The sequence below is a fragment of the Marmota monax genome, unplaced genomic scaffold, assembly GCF_021218885.2.
Source record: "Marmota monax isolate L192 unplaced genomic scaffold, Marmota_monax_Labrador192_F-V1.1 WCK01_AAM20220418_F8-fsc00003, whole genome shotgun sequence".
In the NCBI taxonomy this organism is placed as follows: domain Eukaryota; kingdom Metazoa; phylum Chordata; class Mammalia; order Rodentia; family Sciuridae; genus Marmota; species Marmota monax.
The window spans coordinates 26,134,951-26,156,638 of NW_026694084.1; the positions used below are offsets into that span (position 1 = coordinate 26,134,951).

A 21,688-nucleotide genomic window follows, 5' to 3' on the forward strand; every position below is an offset into this window, starting at 1 on the left:
ACAGAATGAGAATACTAAGTTAGTTGGATTCCTTTGCTCCTAAATTTCTATAAGTTTCCAATTCCATTTTGGTGTCTTATCATGAAACAATATGGTGGTTTTTATAAGTTGTTTCCATTATAAAATAAGTGTTTCTATTAATTTGTGTATTTTTTAGCTAGGCAAAATTAAAACAAGGAGTTTCTCAGTGCTTGTTCCAGGTGGTATCAGAGCATGAGTAAGCCCTTGTATTTCTCCTAAGATTTTTGGCAATAATCATTAAACTATTTTTCCCTTTATAATTCATACTTACTTGTGACTTAATAAAAGCTGTAATTAAGATAGTAAGAATTAATGTGCCAGATCTGTCTTACTGATTTGCATCTTGGTTTATTCTAATCTCAGGAAGGTTTAATCTAGAGGTAAACCATCTTAACAGGAAAAAACATACAGCTAAGTAGTAGAGTGGAAACTCTGATTATCTAGGACAATTGCTTTTGTACACATTTTCTAAAACTGCATATTTATATTCACGCAGAAAATGGCAGAGTTTTTTCTGTGTGATTCTTTTCTTATTACTAGGAAATTAAATGTCTATAAACCAACAGCATACATTTGCATCTTGAATGTAATCACTTTTTTAGTGGAGAATATCTTTCAGCTAAGAGGCATTATAATGATAAAGGACATGGATTCTAGAGTTATAGTGTCTGCACTATAATTCCAACTCTCTTTTCTGTAAGACAGACATAATAGTTCCAGTTCACAGGTTTTTATAAGATTTACATTAAAGCACAAAATAACCACTGAGTGTTTACTGTAATTTTTGTTGCTGCCATTACTATTATTAGCACCATTACCTTTACTTCTGTAATAATTGATCTTCTTATCAACAACACATATTGAAGGAAAAACTGTGTGTGAGGCACTGTACTAAGTATCCAGTAGTGAGTAAGACTGACATCTTCTGCCTTTGCATAATTTACAGACTGGTAGGAAGCCAGATATTGAACAAGTGTATGCAAAGGAGATCGTCTGGTCTTGTGGTTGCATAGAATGGGCTTAGTGTACTCTTGCTGGCTAATTAAGGGTCAGTGGGAGGTTTGCATGAAAAATTGATGTTTAAGTTAAAACAGAAGGGTGTGTATGAAAGTGGAAACTACCTTTTGAGCTAAGGAATCAAAAATAAATTTATACATGGATTTCCTCTTAACTTTTCATTGTAATAAGATGTATTAATCTTCATAATATTATTCATGATGCCTATATTTGTGTTTTTTCTCTTGTTTCTTTTCAGTTTGGATTTGAAATTAGTTTTCCTGAGTTTTGTTTAAAGGGAGTAACACCTACAAATTTTAATACATCCAATTTAAATAATTGCTTTCTTGACAAAAAGACAATACCATTAAAGGATAAGAATATTTTGCCAAAGGTAATTGTGTATTTAACATTTTTTTGCTATCATTCATTTGTGAATATTTTTGTTCGCATAATATATGTTTTAATCTTGAATTATTGTTACTAATGTATGTGCTTAAGTTGTGTTCACTTGCATAATTCTTAAAATTCTTACCATTAAGTGCATGAATTAAATGTTGGTGAAACTATGATTGTTATAGATTTTAGAATGTGATGATCCTAACTTTAAATCATTATAGGCCTGAAACTGCCTTTGGTTAAGACTTTGCTACATGAATTAATTTCCCAATATTGTTTATCATTGCTTACTGTAAAAAATTTACTATGGTAACCTTTCACAGGAATTTTACGTTCTTTGTTAAAGATTAGCATAATAAGAATGATAATTTCAGACTTTCTCTTTGTAGTACAATATTCATGTATGATAATTTGGGGCTAATTGTCTGATTTTGAGGTACTATTTGCAATGATCTTAGGGTACAACTTCCTCAGTAATGCAAACATCCCTCAGTATATGTATGCACATTTTGTGAGTGTGAGTGTGCGTGTTCGCCCACCCGCACGCATGCATGTAAAAGAGAGAAAGAGGAGGGGCTTTAATGGTAAATAAACCCAGTTTTGAAACTTTATCACCTATTAGGTATTGTATATAAACATATTTACGTACGCAAAAATATGTTTATGTATTTCATATTTATGTGTTTTATATATGTATATATTTATGTGGAAAGAGTGAAAGATATGTATCTACACATATATACAACACACATACACAAAATCACATATGGTGAAATCACTCTGCTTTTTATTTTTGGTAGTACTAGGGATCAACCTCAGGGCCTTGCACATGCTAGGCAAGCACTCTCACTGAGCTACATCCTCTGCCTTTAAAATGTAATACTAATTTCTCCAGGATGTAATCTCTTTTCTTTGTCTTTCTTTATCTCCAGCTATTGAAATAACTGTCTTTTTCTAGTCCACTCTAATTTAATTTCAGGCCCTACCCAAAGAAATACTGAAATATTATTTCCGGGAGTGGGGCTTTCTCTCTTAATTCACACCTATTGCCTTCACTCTTTGTCTAATTTCTACAGTCTTTCCTCCAGAATTTTTTTTTCTTGCATCTTGGCAGACCACTGAACACAAGTTCCCCCCAGAATATCTTTTCTTTCTCCTTTTCATTCCTGCAGATTCTCTCTTCACAGGTAGGTTTTTTTCTTCTTCAATCTTGGATCACCTGTTCTGCTGAAATTACATAACAGTAGTTGAGAACTCTTGTCATTGCTGCAGACTTCTTTCCATACTTATTTTCTCCTATTAAAATTCTTGTCACTTGCTGGGCACGGTGGTGCACGCCTGTAATCCTAGCAGTTCGGGAGGCTGAGGCAGGAGGATTGTGAGATCAAAGCCAGCCTCAGCAAAAAGTGAGGCACTAAGAAACTCAGTGAGACTTTGTCTCTAAATTAAATACAAAATAGGCTGGGGATGTGGCTCAGTGACTGAGTGCCCCTGAGTTTGATCCCTGGTACCTACCCCCAACCAAAAAAAAATAAATTCTTGTTAATTATTAAGGAGTCTCCATGTCTGTCTACTTTGAAATGTAGAATTGAAATGGAAGAAATTCTTGTCTGTTATAGAAGATTACATTTGGGTTGCCAATATTTTTTTTTAAAAGTTGCTTTCTAATATCTATTTTGTAAAGTTTTAAACTCAAAATCACTAATTTGTTTACTTTTATTTTCTTCATAGTATTTATAGTATTAGCAATTCGAATTTCTTTTCTAGGTTTTCCATTACTATGGCCCTGCTTTAGAATTTGTTCAGATGGTACAATTATCAGATCTACCCTCCTGCTATGTGTCAGACATTGAATTTGAGTTGTATCCTTTCACTTGTGTGTTCATTTAAGATTACATTTTCTCTGTGTTAGAATGTTCTGGTGTAAACATTTAGTATATGTTTATTTTTATTTCATTGTACTCAGTGTTTTAGTGGTGATGCACAAGTGGGACTCCTCATTGTTGAAGTGCTAGGGAAGGAAAAGGAAATTCTTCTTTGATCACATCCTGAATTCTGTATTTTTCCAATCAGAAATCTTTCTCTCTAGGCAAGCACTTTTGTTTTCATTCAGTATTTATTATTTTCTGTTGGTAGGGTTATAGAAGTAATATAGAAGTCATTGAGCCTTGCTTCTTCAATGCAGTTATACTGTTCTGTGCCTGAATACAGGCCAGATCTGCTCTCTCACACAGAGTAACATTATCTGAAACTCTGTCTTTCCTATACTCTGTCCAAACACCCCACATACATATTGTGTATGTTTGGTTACTTTTGTTGTTATTTTACTTAATGTTTAATACTTCCTAAAAATAACTACCTCCAGGTCATGGTGGTCTATGTCTGTAATCCCAGCAACTCAGGAGTCTGAGACAGGAGCATCACAAGTTCATCACCCTGGGCAACTAAGGTAGACCCTGTAACAAAATAAAAAAATAAAAGGCTGGGATTGTAGCTTAGTGATAGAGCATCCTTGGGATCAAACCCTAGTGCCACAAAAACAAAACAAAACAAAATCAAAAACCACTTCTTTTTTTTTAAATTCAGGGTGCATTTCCATGACTTCTGTTTTTCTGCTGATGAAATCTGTAAATGCTGTAAATTATAATACATAGTAGCCACTCATAAACATTGTAAAATTTTATTTTGTTAAAATTTTATTTTGTTAGCCCATGCCAAAATTTTCGTTATTTTCTTTCAGATTCCTTTCTGCAGAAAAGATAACAGAAATGAGGGCATCAGAGAACCTTACCCAGCTGTTTGTCATCTGGCAGTACCAAATAACGTTTTTTATTTTTAGTTTTTTATTTTTTGTTGTTGTTTTTGAAGGGTTTTTGTTAGTTTGGTTTTGATGGGGGGTTGTTAAAAGATCAGGCTGGAGAGCCTTTTTCAGATTGATAAAATCCTGAAAGACCTCCTCTACCATATTTAGGAGTTAAATTCTGTTCTAAAGATGATGAGGAACCATAGAAGGATTATAAACCAGGGGGCAGTTTAATCAGAAATCGACTTTACTATTATTATTATTATTATTTTGATACCTGGGATCAAACTCAGAGGTTCTTAACCACTAAGCCACATCCCCAGCCCTATTTATTTATTTAATTTTAACACAGGGTTTCACTAAGTTCTTTAGGCCTCAGTAAGTTGCCGAGGCTGACCTAGAACTTTGGATCCTCCTCTCTTAGCCTCATAAGTTGTACCACTACACCTGTCTGGAAATAAATTTTAGATCTACTTTTAGTATTTTGGAAAACTGTGGAGCTTGATCTAACAAAGTAACTTTTGCAATGGAGAGCCAGGTTAAAGTATAGAATGTATTAAGAATGTAAAACAGAATATCATGATCTGCTACATGCTTGTAAAGTGAGGAGGCTGGATAAGAATTGGATGATTCCCTATGTTGATATAGATGCCACTGACTGAGATAACAAGGAAAGAGAAGCAAGTTTCATAGAGGAAGAATAACTCAAGATTGGGTGATAGTTTGAATAGTGATGGGTAGTTACACAATGGGTAGTTGTTAAAATTTTTATTCATTTTTACATGATTGTATAGAACCACGTAGTCAGTACCTCTTTGCCTGGCATTGTGACTGAGGGAGGTACTTTCAGATATAATGTGTTACCAATGTTGCTTTTATCTCTTAGCACCTGTTAGGTCAGAAGCTAGGTAGCATTTGACATATTTGTCGCATGTTTGATCCTTGCTTTTTGCCAGTGGTTTTTAAAATGTTTTCCATTGAAAATCTGGGGACTAAGAGAAAGTTTTCCTGAGAGGTGGTATTGGAAGATAAGTTGAGTGGACAAGGCTCTTGGCCCTCTCCTACTTCAGCCAGAGCAGCTGGCTGTTCTAAATGTTGACTTTCCAGATCTCACACCAAAAAGTTATCGGCACCCAAAAGGTTTGAAAAGCACAATTTAAATTGTTTTTATGGTTCCACCCTCCATATTTAAACATTAGAATGTTTATTTTCTAATAACATGCAATATTTTTTTTTTCATTTTCCTGGCTTTAAGAAAAGTTCTACAACTTGAAAAAGAAAATCCTTAAGTACTGTATTCATGATTCCAGAAAAGGCAGAGGATTCCTAGTTTTGCTACTCATTACTTATTAGGTAGGGAAGAGGGAAGAATGTTATCAATCTGTGGGGAAAAGCAGACGAATTTATATATTCTTGAAATGTTCAAGTTTTCTTCCTGCCATTTTTGACATGATTGATGTATAAACACTAGTTGGCTGATGTATCTTTGTATACACTTAGAAAAATACATATGTTATCACGTATATTCACAAATAAAAATATTAAATAATAATAAAAATTCTAAGAATTTTTAGAAATATACTTAAGAAATGGATATTGTATATAAAAATTATTGATTAGGTACGGAATACTAGCTGTGTTCTTACATTTTTATTCACAAATTTTTACAAATTTCTTTTTTTAAATTGATTTTATTTTTAAAATACATGCCAGCGGAATATATAAATTTCTTGTTCTTAGTTTATAGTAAAAATATTCAGAACAAATTTCTGAAAAACAGTCTTTAAAGAAAGGAGTAATTGTTAATTTCTGTAGTAGGAATTTTTAATAAATGAATTTAAACAACTTGGAGTAGAATTGAAATAATCAAACTTATTTTATAGAGTAGAATTATTTCACAGTTACTATTCCCTCATTTCTTTAACTCTGTGGTACAGAGGATTGACAGGAAATAACATCAAGCAGAATTCCATGTTGCTATTGGAGCAGATTTCTTCTCTGTGTGGCAAGGTATAGTAGAGAATTTTTATGGTGCTTGGTTTTTATACTTAACATTTTAGGATGTGTAATAAAAATTAATATAGCTTGTTAATCTATTTTTGCTTGATAACTTTTTTTTAATGTAAGAACATAATTTTGTCCCTAATTCATGTTAAAAAAAATTTGGACTTTTCACAGTAATATGCTTTGCAGACAAAGTGATGTTTTGATTTTAGTAGAAATTTCAGAAATAAACTTCATAACTGGCAATTGCTTTAAAATTTCAAAATTTTAGAATGCATTATTGTTAACCTACTCTTTAAGGCAACATCTCATTTCAATTCTGTGGAAGACATTCACATTTACTATTTTTATGGTAGGGCAGGGGTGGAAGTGAGGAAAAGTTTTAAAACTTCACTGAATTATTATTTGTAAATTTCAGTTTTTCCTTAATTCCAATGATATCAAGTAGATTTTAGCAATTTTAATATAGATATGTGTGCATCTGTTTCTCTGCACACACACACAGGCACACACACAGACTCACATACATATAATGATGTGCTAGAGTTGGTATATTTTTAACCTTTTTAAAATTAACTACTTTAAATATGTGTATATTTCTATGTATATATATATAATGATATACTAGAGTTGGTATATTTTTAATCTTTTTAAAACTATAATATAAAGAATTCTAAGTGGAATCATGTATCTAAAGTGAAAGTACAATTTTTAAGAAGAAAAAAAAGTTTGGATTTGTTTCTGGTTATTTATCCAACTATTATGTTTCTGTGAAAATGATTTTTAATTCACAAGCTATTGACCCTTATATGCATAACATTTTCTTATCATTTTAACAACAAATAGACTATAGCAAACACTCCTGAAGGGAGAAACTGATTATTGTAATTATAACATTTTTCCCCATGGTACTATAATCAAATCTTGGTTATAATTGCCTTAGAAAATTGATACAGTAAAAAAATATATATGATTTTGTATTTAAGGTGCTTGACTAGAAATACTGGGGAATCATAGGGGCCAAAGTATGTTGTTATAGTGTGTGCATGTATGAATATGTAACAACAAATCCTACCACCATGTACAACTATAATGCACCAATAAAAAAATATGGGAAAAAAGATGCTTGACTATATGATAACTTAATTTTTTACTTCCAGCCTCATTTTCCTATAAATTTAATAATGTTTTGAATAATGTATCAAAGTATTTATTTGATGAACTGGTCTTTGCATGAATATTTCAAGTAAAAGTCAGAAACATATCTATAATTTGTTTAATACACATATAAAATAATCCTGCAATAGTTATTGGAGATAGGCAACACTAATTTTAGGTGCAAGCTAAACTATTATTATTTATTATCAAATTTTCAGTTGTTTTGTTTTAAATTTCTTATATTAGATTGTCATTTTTATTGCTTTCTTGAACTATAGTTATGAAATGTTAGGACATACTTTATCAGTACATAGGACCTTATAAATCGGTTCTCACTTTAATGAAACAAAAGTGATAATATTTGGAAACATATTATGTACTTTAGATAACAGATCTCTAAATTTTAAGCACTTTATTTTTCTTTAACATTGAGTCATAATTTGCATTTACATTTTTGAAAAAAAAATAGATGTTTTTCTTTTTTTTTTTTACACTGCCTATTGTGTGCCAGTTATTTGTTAGGTATTGGAGACAATTAGATAGGTTGGGAAGCTTTCATGTTGCTTAAGTTCTAATGGTTTATGTGATAACTCAGTAAATGTCTGTCTGAGCTTATTTATCTTTCCATCTGATTAGCCCCAAAATATAAATGAAAGCTTCTTGGAGTAAATTGCATTTTCCTAGTTTAGGAAAAGGGAAGATTAGGATTATTTAGAATCTGACATACACTAATCTTATGGCCAGGGAATATGTTTTTCATAGAGAGGAATTTCCAAAGCTGTAAGTGTGATTTCTGTAGTGACTGCTTGTTAGGGAGAACCTCCTGAAATGATGGAATTACAGTTTTGAAATGTTGCTTGACCTTTAAATTCTGGAGATAAAATGAGCCCCTAAAAGGATCACACTCAGATCTATTAGAGCTATTTAATGATTAGTATATGGGTGAGAACAAGCTGTCAGAGACCAAGTTCATTATGAATGAAGTATAGACAGCTGACATATTTATTTGGTAGGGAATTAAATCTTGTGAGATTTAGATTTTTATTTTTGTAGCAAATGTTTAATAAAAATTAGGCCATCTCAAAGGAGTGACCAATTCTTTATTTGCTGGGTCATGACACGTTTATATGGAGCTATGAGTTACTAATTGAACTGCATTTAGCATCCCTAAGATGTTGAGAAAGCTGTAGCTGTGCCTGATATGGCATATTCACATTACAGCCTCCCTGACCTTTTGGACCATACAGTCTTGTCATATATTCTGGGCTATGAAGTCTTATTTATGCAAGAAAGAATTAGGATTTAATGTTTGGGAAATTAGATGTATCTTTTATATTTGATTATTTTCTGTGTCTAAATATTTTAATTTTAATTACTAACACTTGACTATGTAAATTGTATTTGATGTAAAAAGATGGCTAGTTACCTTAGTAAAGACAAAAAGCATATTTATTTTTACCTTTCTATTGTGTTCCTAAAATATTTATTTTTATTCCTGTTAAATAAGAATGCATAAGTAAAAATAGTAAATAGCAACATAATTAGCACATTAAAGTATTAATTGAGCCAGGCATAGTAGTACCACCGCCTGTAATCCCTGCAATTTACTGAGGAGTCTGAGGCAGGAGGGTCAAAAGTTCAAGGCTAGCCTTGAGGAATTAGTGAGACCCTGTCTCAAAATTTAAAAAAAAACAAAAGAGGCTGGGGATGTAGCTCAGTGGTAGAGCATCCCTGGTTTCAAGTCTCAACATTGCAAAACCAAAACAACCCCCCTGCCCAATCTAAACATATATACCTTTTTAAACATTTATCATTTCTTTATGGCATAATGTTCAAAATTAGTTTTTTGAAGTGTACTTTAGTTACATATGTAGTCACCCTAATGTGTAATAGTTCCATTCTTAATATGTAGTTTAAAGATGAGAAAAATGATCTGAAGAAGAGTATACCTCCCCTAGATGTTTGTATTGTTTGAAAAATTGCTTTTAAGAATCATTATTTATATAAATAGATTTTAATGTACTTTGATTTTGTCCCTGCCGTGAATATTTGCACATTTTAAAGAAAAATTACAAATGTAGGATTATGAAAATAGATAACAGTAAGTTCATATGGCATTAAAAAAAAAACCCAAATCAAATTGTCACATATCTTATATAACCAATCCATCCATTTAGATCAATTAGGTGTAATTTTGCATTTTTGACTAATACCTTGCCTAAATTTTTCCAAAATTGTTTTTTCTTTTTTTTAAAATAGTGTTCTTTACTGGGATGTGCTGATTGATGTAGCTGCGTTTCTAAAATAGCTTTTAGAATTGTAATTTGTTTTATTTAGTCCTTTATCAAGCAATTTACCCAAGTTATTATGATTTTTTTTTTTTTTTAGCAAATACTTAAAAAGCATCTGTATGCCCAACCCTGGGAATACAACAATGAATAGATTGACTTTGCTCAGAAATATGTCTGAGACTGCTGTATGTTTTCTAGGATACAATTCATTATCTTCTCTGTGGTTTTTACCTATTAGCATAAAATCTCTTGATTTCTGGGAACAAAAGTTGCTGTATTGCTTTTAGACGTATTGTAATTTTGAAGCCAGAACAACAATCCATCCAAAGTTCTAAAATTATGGTTGGATAAGTAAGACATATTTTCTAGTGCTAGAACTCTCAGTCTCTCATTATTTTGCAGATACACAAAGAAATTGTACCCACATCTGAATATAAAATAAACAGTATGAATAACAAGGTTTTCAGAGATGTATACCTAAGTGGAAAAGGGAGGACCAAGGCTTTGAATGCCTTTCCATGTTTTAATTTGTTTGCTTTCTTTCTTTCTTTTTAGACAGTGGAACATTATTTTTTAATTTTTTGCAGTGAAGTTGTTGATAGAGAAATACATGTTAAATAGGTGAAATATGAGGAAAAAGTTGTTATATGGCACTTTTTGAAGAGTGGATTCCAGTCTGCAATCAATAAATATATGTTCTGCTTTTCCAGGTTGGTGCTCTTTTTGTATTGCCATGCACAATTAGTAACATACTTATTCCACCTCCCAACCAACTTAGTTCAAGAAAATGGAAAGAATATATTGCTAAAAAGCCTAAGACAATCAGTGGTAAGTAGTAAATCTTTATTATTTTTACCATACAACACAGATAGTGTATTTATAAAATTTGAAATGAAGTTAATATTTCTTTATTGGAATATAATATTTAATTATTTTTAACCATTTTCATTAAAAATATATCAGTGATCAAAAGGCAGAAATTTTGTTTAATTAGATAGCTAATTATGTTGGTTTCTTAGAGACATTTCAGGAACCAAATAAATAAAATACAGTATCTCACTTATATGGTGCATTAAAAAGGTGAACCTGTGGTGTCAATTTTCTGAAGAAATTAGAACTTACTTATTTAATGGTTTAACCATCTGCTGTGCAGTGTTCTAGGTGCTTTAAAAATTAAATGATTCACTTCTAACTTTATAAGAGAAATAATTCATTTGAACATAATAGAATATTAGAAAGGCAACAGAGTATAATATGGTCCAGGTTTAAGTCCTTGGAGAAATTACAGAACTGTTAACTCACAAAGTCAGGATTTATATAAAGATTTTTGTCAATTAACAATTCTTTAACTTTTCCAAGTTTCAATTTCCTCATCTGTAAAGTGGGGATAAAAACACATCCATACCATTATTGTAAAAATTAAATTAATCATTTAAGTCTAAATCATTTGATTCTAATCATTTAATTAGGAATGGTTGTTAAAGAAAGAAAAGACACATAAACACAACATAGCTATAGAAGAGACCCAAGTATAGGTAGGGTCTTTGGAAATAACTACATTTAGATGAAAGTGGAGAAAAAGTTAGGAGATGATTTAATAAAGGTGTTGGAAATCCCTAGTAAATTATAATCGTTAACGTTAGTATCATAATACCATTTATTGCATTATATAAGGTATTGAAAGAAGTATGAGAAATAAAAAGAGAGTCAGACTGTATCTTGAGTGGACCTTTTACCGTTTGTGAAGTTTGTAGTCAAGTGAGAAATGTATTTTAAAAAGCAATCATAAGGCTGTTTAGCCAGTGGTGTGAGGTAAAGAGAAGGTCACTTCCAGAGTGAGTGACCTGGCATATCCTTAGTAGCTCCAGGGAGGCTTCCAGGAGGAAAAAACACTACTACACCACAGTGCAGTTTAAACCTTCCCACCTACTCACATGGAAAAACCTATATCTGGGGATTTTAGAAGATGCTGAAACAAAATCAGAAATAAATTTCCTAAGTGCCAATTATAGTTAATTTTCTTAGGCTTCATGAAATTATGGGATAATATCCATTTCTCAGCATCGAATATACGGAAGCTTGATACTATGAATTGAATGTTAACATCTAAATAAATTGAGTATATCCTTGATAACCCATCTCTTATTTTTTTCTTGAAACTTTCTACAACTTCAAATAGCTACTTTTTTTGAGGTTTTAATTTTAAGACAATTTATTGAAGCCAAGTGTGTTGACTGTAGTTTCAGTGACTTAGGAGGCTAAGGCAGGAGGATCACAAGTGCAAGGTCCTAAGCAACTTAGTGAGACCCTGTCTCAAAATAAAAAAATAAAAAGGGCTGATGTGACTCAGTGATAAAGCACCCCTGGGTCAAATCTCCAATACTAAAACAAAACAAAAAAAGATAATTTATTGATTTAGAATTTACTCAGGTTTTTTTTTTTTTTTTTTTTTTTGCATGATTTTTATTGAACTTGAAGAAAATATCATGTGGCTTGGTTTCATTTTTTTTTAAATTATTGCTTCTTGAAATCTACAGATTAATAGTGGTAACTTCTGAATAATAATAAGACATAGATCACATGATATTCTTTGAAGCCAAGTTGTTGATTACTGATTAGGCTGGATCATTAAGGGTTGATTAAACTGACACTTTACTGTATTTTTTTTTTTTTTAAATCATAGAAGTAGCAACAAAATCAAATTTGATAGCTGATTAAGTTCTGTTCTACCTGTAACCCTTTCTGAAGGGGAAATTTATTACTTATCACATTAATAGAACTCCTTTTGTAAAAAGAGAGAAACTAAGTTTTAGTATAAAAGTTTCAATAACTCTTGCATCCAGAAAATTTTAAATCCTTTCCCTATCCCACTAATAGTAGCTCTCACTATCCCAAATAATATATCAAATCTCAGATCATTCCCCTAAATAGTAGCTGTTTCTCCATTACCTACAGAATTATGCCCAACTATACTACATTCTTACACTATATATTGCGGAGTCACCTAACCAAACCCTGTACTCTTTCTTAAAACTATTTTCTGATTTTATTGCTTTGTGTTTTTGCTACTGATTCTTTCATTCATTGACTGATTCATTCAATATGTCATTCATACCTTCCATTAATTAATTGAATATGAATCAGATATTGTATATCACTTATGATACTATAATCTGGGGTTGCTGCTCAAGGAGGTAGAACTTTATCTTCTTGCCATGGAACTTATAACACAGAAAACAGGTATTGCAAAGAAATTATAAATCTTATTGCAATATTGTATTTGGTAGTAACTGACTAGGAACAATCACTAAAGCATATCGCATGGAAAAAAGAAGGTGTATAATGGTGTTGCTACCGTTTGTGGTTAAAAAAAAATCTGTATGTGTAATGAGCATTAACACATTTTTATATGCATTAAATATTCATGTTTTCAGTAGATATTTTTACTGAGCACCTACACTATACTAGACACTGTTTTATATGCTAGACCCAGCAGTAAAAGAACAAAATCCTTTCATTCATGGAGCTTATAGTGGAGGTTCCAGTTTTGCTTCTTTCCCCAGATAGCCATATAGCTAGGTCTCTCAATTTTTTCAGGTCTTTAATCCATAGTCATTTTCTCATTCAGGAACCATTTTGCTATGGCATCTAAAATTGCAAATTAACTCTTCTTGTATTATACCCAGCTTTGTTATTTCTCCTCTGTAATTACTGCTATCTAGTATACCAAATATGTGTCTGCCTTACAGAAATATTTGTTTAAAAATAAGTGAACTATACAATATATTTTCAGGTAATAACTGCTGTTGCAATAAATAGGGAAAGGCTTTGAATGGAGTCCATCTATGCAGTGTGAGCCAAATTTCATGCCTTGGTTTTTATTAGTTCATTAGGTTTTATCCCTTATAAAATATGTACTAATGTATTAATTTGGGCTATGTGATATTGCTGTTTTTAATATATCAGAATCACTAAATATCAGCAACTTCTTATGGTTTAAAATAAACAGTGATCAATTTGAAGTATGTTTAAATTACAATAGCAGAAGAGTGCTTTTTAAAAGTGATATTTAGTGATATATTCAGAAATTGTTATATATGAACATTTTTTTTCATATATTTTTTGACCATTTGTATTTCTTCTTAGGTGAAGTGCTTGTTCAGTTCCTTTGCCCATTTATTGATCAGATTATTTGTTTTGTGGTGTTAAGTTTTTTGAGTTCTTTATGTATCCTGAAGATTAATGCTGTATCTAGTGTGCAGGTGGTAAAGATTTTCTCCCATTCTGTAGGCTCTCCAAGTTCTTGATTGTTTCCTTTGCTGTGAAGAAGCTTTTTAGTTTGATATCATCCCATTTATTGATTCTTGATTTTGCTTCTTGTGCTTTAGGAATCTTATTGAGGAAATCAGTTCCTAAGCTGATAGGATCGAGAGTTGGGCTTCCTTTTTCTTCTAGTAAATGCAGGGTCTCTGGTCTAATGCCTAGTTTCTTGATTCATTTTGAGTTGAGTTTTGTGCAGGGTGAGAGAAAGGAGTTCAAATTCTTTCTACTACATGTGGAATTTCAGTTTTCCCAGCAGTTTGTTGAAGGGGCTATCTTTTCTCTAATGTATGTTTATGGTGCCTTTGTCTAGTATAAAATAACTGTATTTATGGGGGTATGTCTCTGTGTCTTCCATTCTGTTCCATTCATGACTGTGTAGGTACCAACACCATGCTGTTTTTGTTACTGTAGCTCTGTAGTGTAATTAAGGCCTGTATTGTGGTGTGTCCTGCTTCACATTTTTTTTTTTGCTGAGGACTGCTCTGGCAATTCTAGGCCTCTTATTTTTTCAAATGAATTTCATGACTGCTTTTTCTATTTCTAAGAAGAACCTCATTGGAATTTTAGGAGGAATTTGTATTAAATCTGTATGTTCAACATCTCTAGCAGTTAGACAAATGCAAATTAAAACTACACTGAGATTCCATCTCACTCTAGTCAGAATTGCAATTGTAAAGAATACAAGTAACAATAAATGTTGGCAAGGATGTGGGAAAAAGGTGTACACTCATACATTGCTGGTGGGACTGTAAATTGGTGCAACCATTATGGAAAGCAGTATGGAGACTCCTTAGAAAACTTTCAATGGGACCACCATTTGACCCAGTTATCCCACTCTTTGGTTGATACATAGTACAGTGACAGTGCTATATCAGTGATGTGCTTATAGCAGGTCAGTTTACAATAGCTAAGCTATGGAACCAACCTAGATGCCCTTCAGTAGATGAATGGATAAAGAAAATGTGGTACATATACACAATGGAATATTATTCAGCCATAAAGAAGAATGAAATTATGGCATTTGCTGGTAAATATCTAGAACTGGAGACTATCATGCTAAGTGAAATAAGCCAGTCCCCTAAAACCAAAGGCTGAATGTTCTCTCTGATATGTGGATGTTAACCCACAACAAGGGAGGGTAGGGAGGGGGAAAATAGAAATTCATTGGATTAGACAAAGGGAAATGAAGGGAAGGGAAGGTAGAGGAGAATAGAAGACAATAGAATTAATCAGACATAACTTTCCCATCCTTATATATGAACATGACTAGGATAACTCCACATCGTGTACAACCACAGGATAGGATCCTAATTAGAAGTTATATTCTATATACGTACAGCATGCCAAAATACAGTCTACTGTCATGTATATCTTAAAAGAACAAATAATAAAAAATAAATTGTTACATGAGAAATATACTAAAGAAATGTGAACTAATGAAATTATCTAACTTATTTAAAGAAAGGCTTCTTTAATGATATATAATGAAATATATAATGAAAAATACCTAACTTACCCAGAGACACTTATGAATGTCATAAAAATTTAATGATTATCTGCAAATTCTCATAAATATGTATTAAAAATATTATCTACCAATGTTGAAAATGTATTCCATCCCAAATACTTTGCATTCATTGCCTCCAATTCTCAGAACAATAATGAAATGTAATTTTTTTACAATCTTTGTATTACAAATGAGAAAACTCAGGGTCAGGGAAAGTAAGAAATTTTTCTAATAACACAGGGAAGAATCAGAATTTCCACCCAATTCTGAAAGTATCTAAAGGCCATGCATGATCCTTTTTGTTAAATCATGTAGAAGTATTTTGAAAAAAAATTTTAAGACTTATTCTTTTCTTCTATATTGGCCCTTGACATATATGGAAGTTTTTTATTCCCAGGTAGGAAAATAGGGTCTGATAATTTTATAATTTATAACTCTGTTTATTTACAATCCTGCATTTGTTGTTGCCTTATTTTTCTTTTAAACTGTAACTCTTTTGGAATGAAAATTGTTTAAAGTACTCTTGAAGAAAAATCATGCCTTTTTGTTTTTTGACCATACAAATGTTCCAATAACAATATAAAGAAATGAAGAAATGTTTTTAAATGATAAGCGTGCCCCTTCTTAGTATTCAGATAACATGACATATATGTTTCAAAATAATGGGCTGGAATTAATAAGGTTAAAATGATACTACATAACTGATTTATAAATAATTTCCATCTTTAGAAACAGCACTCTGGTAAAGATTTTTGGCAATAAACTTTAGAGGGAGAATCAAAGTATTCTTTCAGTCAGTAACATTTTTTATGATGGGCCATATATATATTCTACTTCATGATGAGTCTCAGTAAATATAAAAGAATAGAACTAATGCATAGTATGTTCTCCAGTTACAATGAAATTAAGTTAGAAATCAACAAATCTGGGATATTCTGTATATATTTGGAAATTAACATACTTGTAAATAACCTATAGGACAAAGAAGAATTAAAAAGGAAACTAAAAAATTATTCTAACTGAATGAAAATAAAATCTAACATCAAACTTAAGGAAAATAGTAAAAGCAGTATTAAGAAGATCTTAAATGTTTATTATAGAATGGAAGAAAAATCTAAGATCAGTAATCTTAAGTTACTTAAGTAAGTAATCTTCAAAAAGCTAGAAGACCTAAATCCAAATGAATAGAAGGAAGGAAATAGACCAGAAAGGAATAAATAAAATATTGTTAAATATATCTAACAAGAGATGTACAAGAGATGACTGAGAATAATTAAAGAGGCTATACAAAATGGAGAGATATACCATATTCGTAGACTGGAAATTCATTATTAGTTCTGTAGTTTGGATCTGGAATGTTTCCAAAACGCCCATGTGTTAAAAGCCTTTGTCCCCAGCCCAGGGTCTATTGGGAGGTAGTGGAACCTATAAGAGATGGGGCCTAGTTGGAGATAGTTAGGTCATTCCCAGTGAGAGCCTTCAAAGGGAATGTTGGAACCTTTGCTCCATCATGTCTCTCTTTGCTTCCGGCTGCCATGAGGTGGGTCAGCATGAACTGAAACTTCCAAAACTCTGTGTCAAAATAGACCTTTCCACCTTTTAAGGAATTATCTCAGGTGTTTCATCACAGTGCAAGACAGCTGACTAGTACAATTAATAAGATGACAGTGTTCTCCAAATTGAATTAAATATTTAGTCCCATCTCTATTAAAATTCCAGCAGAACTTTCCATAGAAATTGATAAATGGATCCTCTATTTATATGGAATTGAAAAGGGTTTAGAAGAGCCAAGCCAATTTTTAAAATTTTTGAGACTTTACACTGTCTGATTTTATGACTGTAAAGCCATAGCATTCAAGACAGGTGGTATTAGATTAAGAATATACATAGATCAAAGAACAGAATAAATACAAAGATGTCAGTGGAAAATGAGTTGTCTCTTCAACATAATGCTGGAGGAATAAAATATAATTTATAAAAAATACATATTTTAATTTTTTAGACTATATATACATTTTTTTACTTTATTAATAGAATCACATAGATACCAAAAACATAATGCATGAAGTGGAAAAAATATATATAAATTAGAATCTGCCAAGATTTAAAATGTCCACATTTTGAAAAATGCTGTTAAGAAAATTAAACAAGTTATTCATTGAGAAAAAATAGTTCTAATCATTTATCTGACAATGGACATATGAAAAAATTCTTAAAACCCAATAATAAAACATTCCTATTTTTAAGTGAATCAGACTTGAATAGATATTTCATTTGTTACATGAATGGCCAATAAAGCACATGAAAAGATGTGCTTTGGATATGCAAACTACAGCTAAAATATGGTACTACAATACTGTCAGTAGAATGACTATAATTAAAAACAGTGACTATCAGATGTTGATGAGGATGTAGAGAAATCTCACCCATTATTGGTGGGGAAGTATAATAGAACAGATACTACAGAAAACAGTGTGGTTTGCCTATCCAACCCAGCACTTTCATTCCTAGGTATCTACCCAAGAGAAATAAGAACACATGTTCACATAAATACTTGTGAGCAAATGTTTATAAAAGCATTATTCATAATAGCTAAGAATTGGAAACTATGCAAATATCCATCAATTGGCAAATAGATAAATTTTTTTTAATACAGTGTAATACTCAACAGTAAAAGAGGAATGAAAAATTTGGGATGATCTGAAAATATTATGCTAAGTTTATAGATAAAGTCAGACAAGATTATGTATTGTTTGTTTATTTAGGAAATCTCTATGAAAGGCAAAAGTAGACTGTAAGGTCCGTTGTTGAGGCCATGGGTAGGAAGAGAGATCTACCACAAGGGTATAATGGGAGTTTTCCAAAACTGGGTTATAATGATAGATGGACAATTGTATAAACTCCTCTATTTTATAAAGTTACCTTTTAATATGTGCATGTGTGGAGTATAGATGTATATACATGTATGCATAAATTATACCTCATTAAGGCTTTATATATTTGAAGAATCACTTAAAGTTCCTTTAACCTAAATGTAGAGTTGTGTTCCTTTCCCTAGTTCAGTGATTCCTAATACGATTTACTCATTAGAATCACCCTGACAGTGATTTTTAAAAGTCAAGCTGCATCCCACCTGAAAATAAATCAATCCAAATATCTGGGGTGAACCCAGGAATCACTAATGTGTAAAAAAGCCCATTAAGTGATTCAGATGTGCAACAAGGAGTGAGAACCTCTGCCCTCTGTGTTGCCCTTTTCAACCCTGGGTTAGGAAATCATTGCAACTGAAGAGAGTCCTGCATGTATTCTTGAGCAGAGGAAGGCATTTATGCCTTATCTGCAAAGCAGGATAATAACACTTAATATATTTCAGACATGTTTGAATCAAATTGGTAGTGGAGGTAAACATTTTGTAAACTCTGCAGTAGCTTTTTGTTATTCTGCCCTATCTTACATGCTTTTCCTGTCTGCAGAACAATAAAGAAGTCATTGTTGTTCATAATAATGAGGAAGATCTTGAAATATTTCATCTTCTAAATAGCTTCTCTATTCATTGTTGCTTTCAGATTGTACATTTTGCTCTATTGTAATGGAGAAGAAATGTGTACATTTGTGATCCTAATGTTATTTGTTTAAAAATAGTCATGGTAGAATCTATAAATCCTGCATTTTACAACTTGACAGCAGAAGGCTTCATACAACTACTTCAACAACTACTCAAATCTAAAATGACTTAAAGTCATTTTAGGTTTCTTCTAGAATTTAGCTTCATTTTCTTAGACAATCTCAGTGGCAACGAAGTTTCATGATAAATTTTTCAGAGCTTAGTCGGATGAATAAGGTGAGGGATCAAATGAGATAATATATATTTTTGAAAATACTTTATGAATATAAACTAATTAGATTCCTTTTATTCTTATGCGTCTCCACCTGGCCCTAAAACCTTTTTTAAAAGTCTAAACCAAGTATCGTGGTGCATACTTATAATCCCAGCAACTCAGGAGACTAGGCAGGAGGACCTTGAGTTCCAGGCCAGTCTGGGCAATGTAGTGAAACTGTGTCTCAAAAGAAAAAATAATAAGGGCTAGGGATGGAGCTCAGTAAAGCACCCCTGAGTTTGGTTCTTTGTCCTGGGGGAGAAGTATGTTGGGTCTAAAATTGAGCAGTGATATTGTTGGAAAGAGTGAGCTTCCTAAGATACCTACATTGAAAACTAGATATTATGTTAGTATTTGATTTCTGGCATTATTATTAAAAATTACATTATATTGCCATTTCTTAAGTATGTGTGTGTGTGTATATATATATATATATATATATATGTATATGTATATATATATATATATAAAATAATTATCAGTAAGTCAGAATATTCACTTAATTAGAATATCCTTTTCTCTAGTTGTCTGGTGGATATTTTTATTTATATCATATACACTATTATTTTCCTTTCAGATGAATATAATTTTTTTTCATATTGTTGATCTACTAAAATAGTATAAAGCAAGGGTGTCAGAGGGTTTTTAAAAATACTAGGAAAAAAGGAAAGAAATGTGGGGGGAGGCTGGATTTCATCATAATTGAAGGGAGATCATAATTGAAAGGAGAGTAGAGGGAAGGGACCATGGGAAAGGAGGAGAGGAGGGAAAGAGGAAATACTTCGGGATGATATTGGCCAAAGTACATTGTTGTATTGTGGGCATGTAGGAATATGTAACAACAAATCTCACCATAACATACGACTGTAATGCACTAATAAAAAATATGGAAAAAAGCAAACTAAGAAACCTCTTGTTATAGAGTTAAAACTTAAAAAACAGGAATATCAGTGTTTTAAAAGCTACCAAGAAACTTACTGATGTAGAATATGAATTTTTTTTTATGCTAATGAAATATTAAGAATGACATATGCCTTCATTATAGTTCATATGTTAATTTGTAAACTTTGAGGTAAGTAATGGACACTTTGTAGTTTCTGCTTCTCCCATTTATCTGTAGTGTAACAAAAATATATGTATGTTCTTGGGGAAGGGACATGCAAGCCAAACACCCCATTCTTGGTTGATAATGTAAATATAGCATTTGAAAATAGAAATTTTCATTTATAATCTTTTTTTCCTTATTTCTTGAAGATGAGTGATGAGATTTGAGTAACTACGTTTATTATAAATCTGTTACTCTTGGCAGTATTACATACAGATTATTTAATAATAATAATAAGTGTTCAGTTAACACTTGCCAAATCTGGAACAACACTTTTTAAATGACTACATAGTCTTTATGGTTAGGGAAGTTCTTTTAAGTAAATATTTTTCTTTTGAGGAAAGTGAGATTATTATAATCGCAAGCTTCAGCATTTAAAAAACTATAGAAAGGATGTCTTAGATTGAAGAGACACACAGCTTGAGTTGGCAGAGTACTAAGATCATAAATGAGTTAAGGTGATTGAATTTTTTGGTAGAATTTAGTTTCAAATAAAACTGGTAACAGGTATATTTATTTTAATAACCTTAATTAAATTTTCTATAATTGCTATTTATGAATAGAATAAATGTCTCTTACAATCTTACTGAAAAATATTTTATATACATTATAATAGTTTGGGGATAGGCTTTACCCAAGGTTTGTTCATATTTGTGAAGTGTTATAATAAAATGACAGTATTGTTCTGTTCTTAGCATTTTTGGATGTATGAATGTGTGAATTCACGGTATCCTATAGACTATATGAAAGACCTTGTGTATGTTGTGTGGTCATATACTGTAGTGAACTTTTGTTTTGTGAGCAGAACTTTACAATTCCCAAGGTAAAGCTTCATTGAGATAAAATTCACATATCATACATTATATACCTATTTAAAATATGCAGTTTCGCAGTTTTTGTATAATCACAGAGTTGTGCAGGCATCACTCCAATCAATCTTAGGACATTTACATCTCACCAGAAGAAAACTACACATCTGTTAGCAATTATTCCCCATTCCTGCCAGTTATCCCTCCCCTGTACTCTATCCTCTTTTTGTCTGTGTGGATTTGACTATTTGGGGCATTTTCTTTTAAGTTAACTATGTAAGTGTAGTCTTTAATGACTGGCTTTTTCCACTTAGCAAAGTTCTTTCAAAGTTCAGCTATGTCATAGCAAGTGCCAGTACTGCCTCCTTTAGTTACTGAGTAATATTCCATTTTT

General features: G+C 31.6%; 1 protein-coding gene across 1 annotated transcript in view; it reads left to right on the forward strand.

The window, feature by feature from the left end:
- The window catches only part of Mtbp (MDM2 binding protein), a 71,369-nt gene that overhangs the window by 11,311 nt on the left and 38,370 nt on the right, over positions 1-21,688 (forward strand). Inside the window, exons 8-11 of the mRNA XM_046464932.2 lie at positions 1,277-1,411; positions 3,184-3,278; positions 6,157-6,229; positions 10,383-10,500. Of these exons, the coding sequence (XP_046320888.1) occupies positions 1,277-1,411; positions 3,184-3,278; positions 6,157-6,229; positions 10,383-10,500 (421 nt within the window). The remainder of the gene's footprint in view (positions 1-1,276; positions 1,412-3,183; positions 3,279-6,156; positions 6,230-10,382; positions 10,501-21,688) is intronic.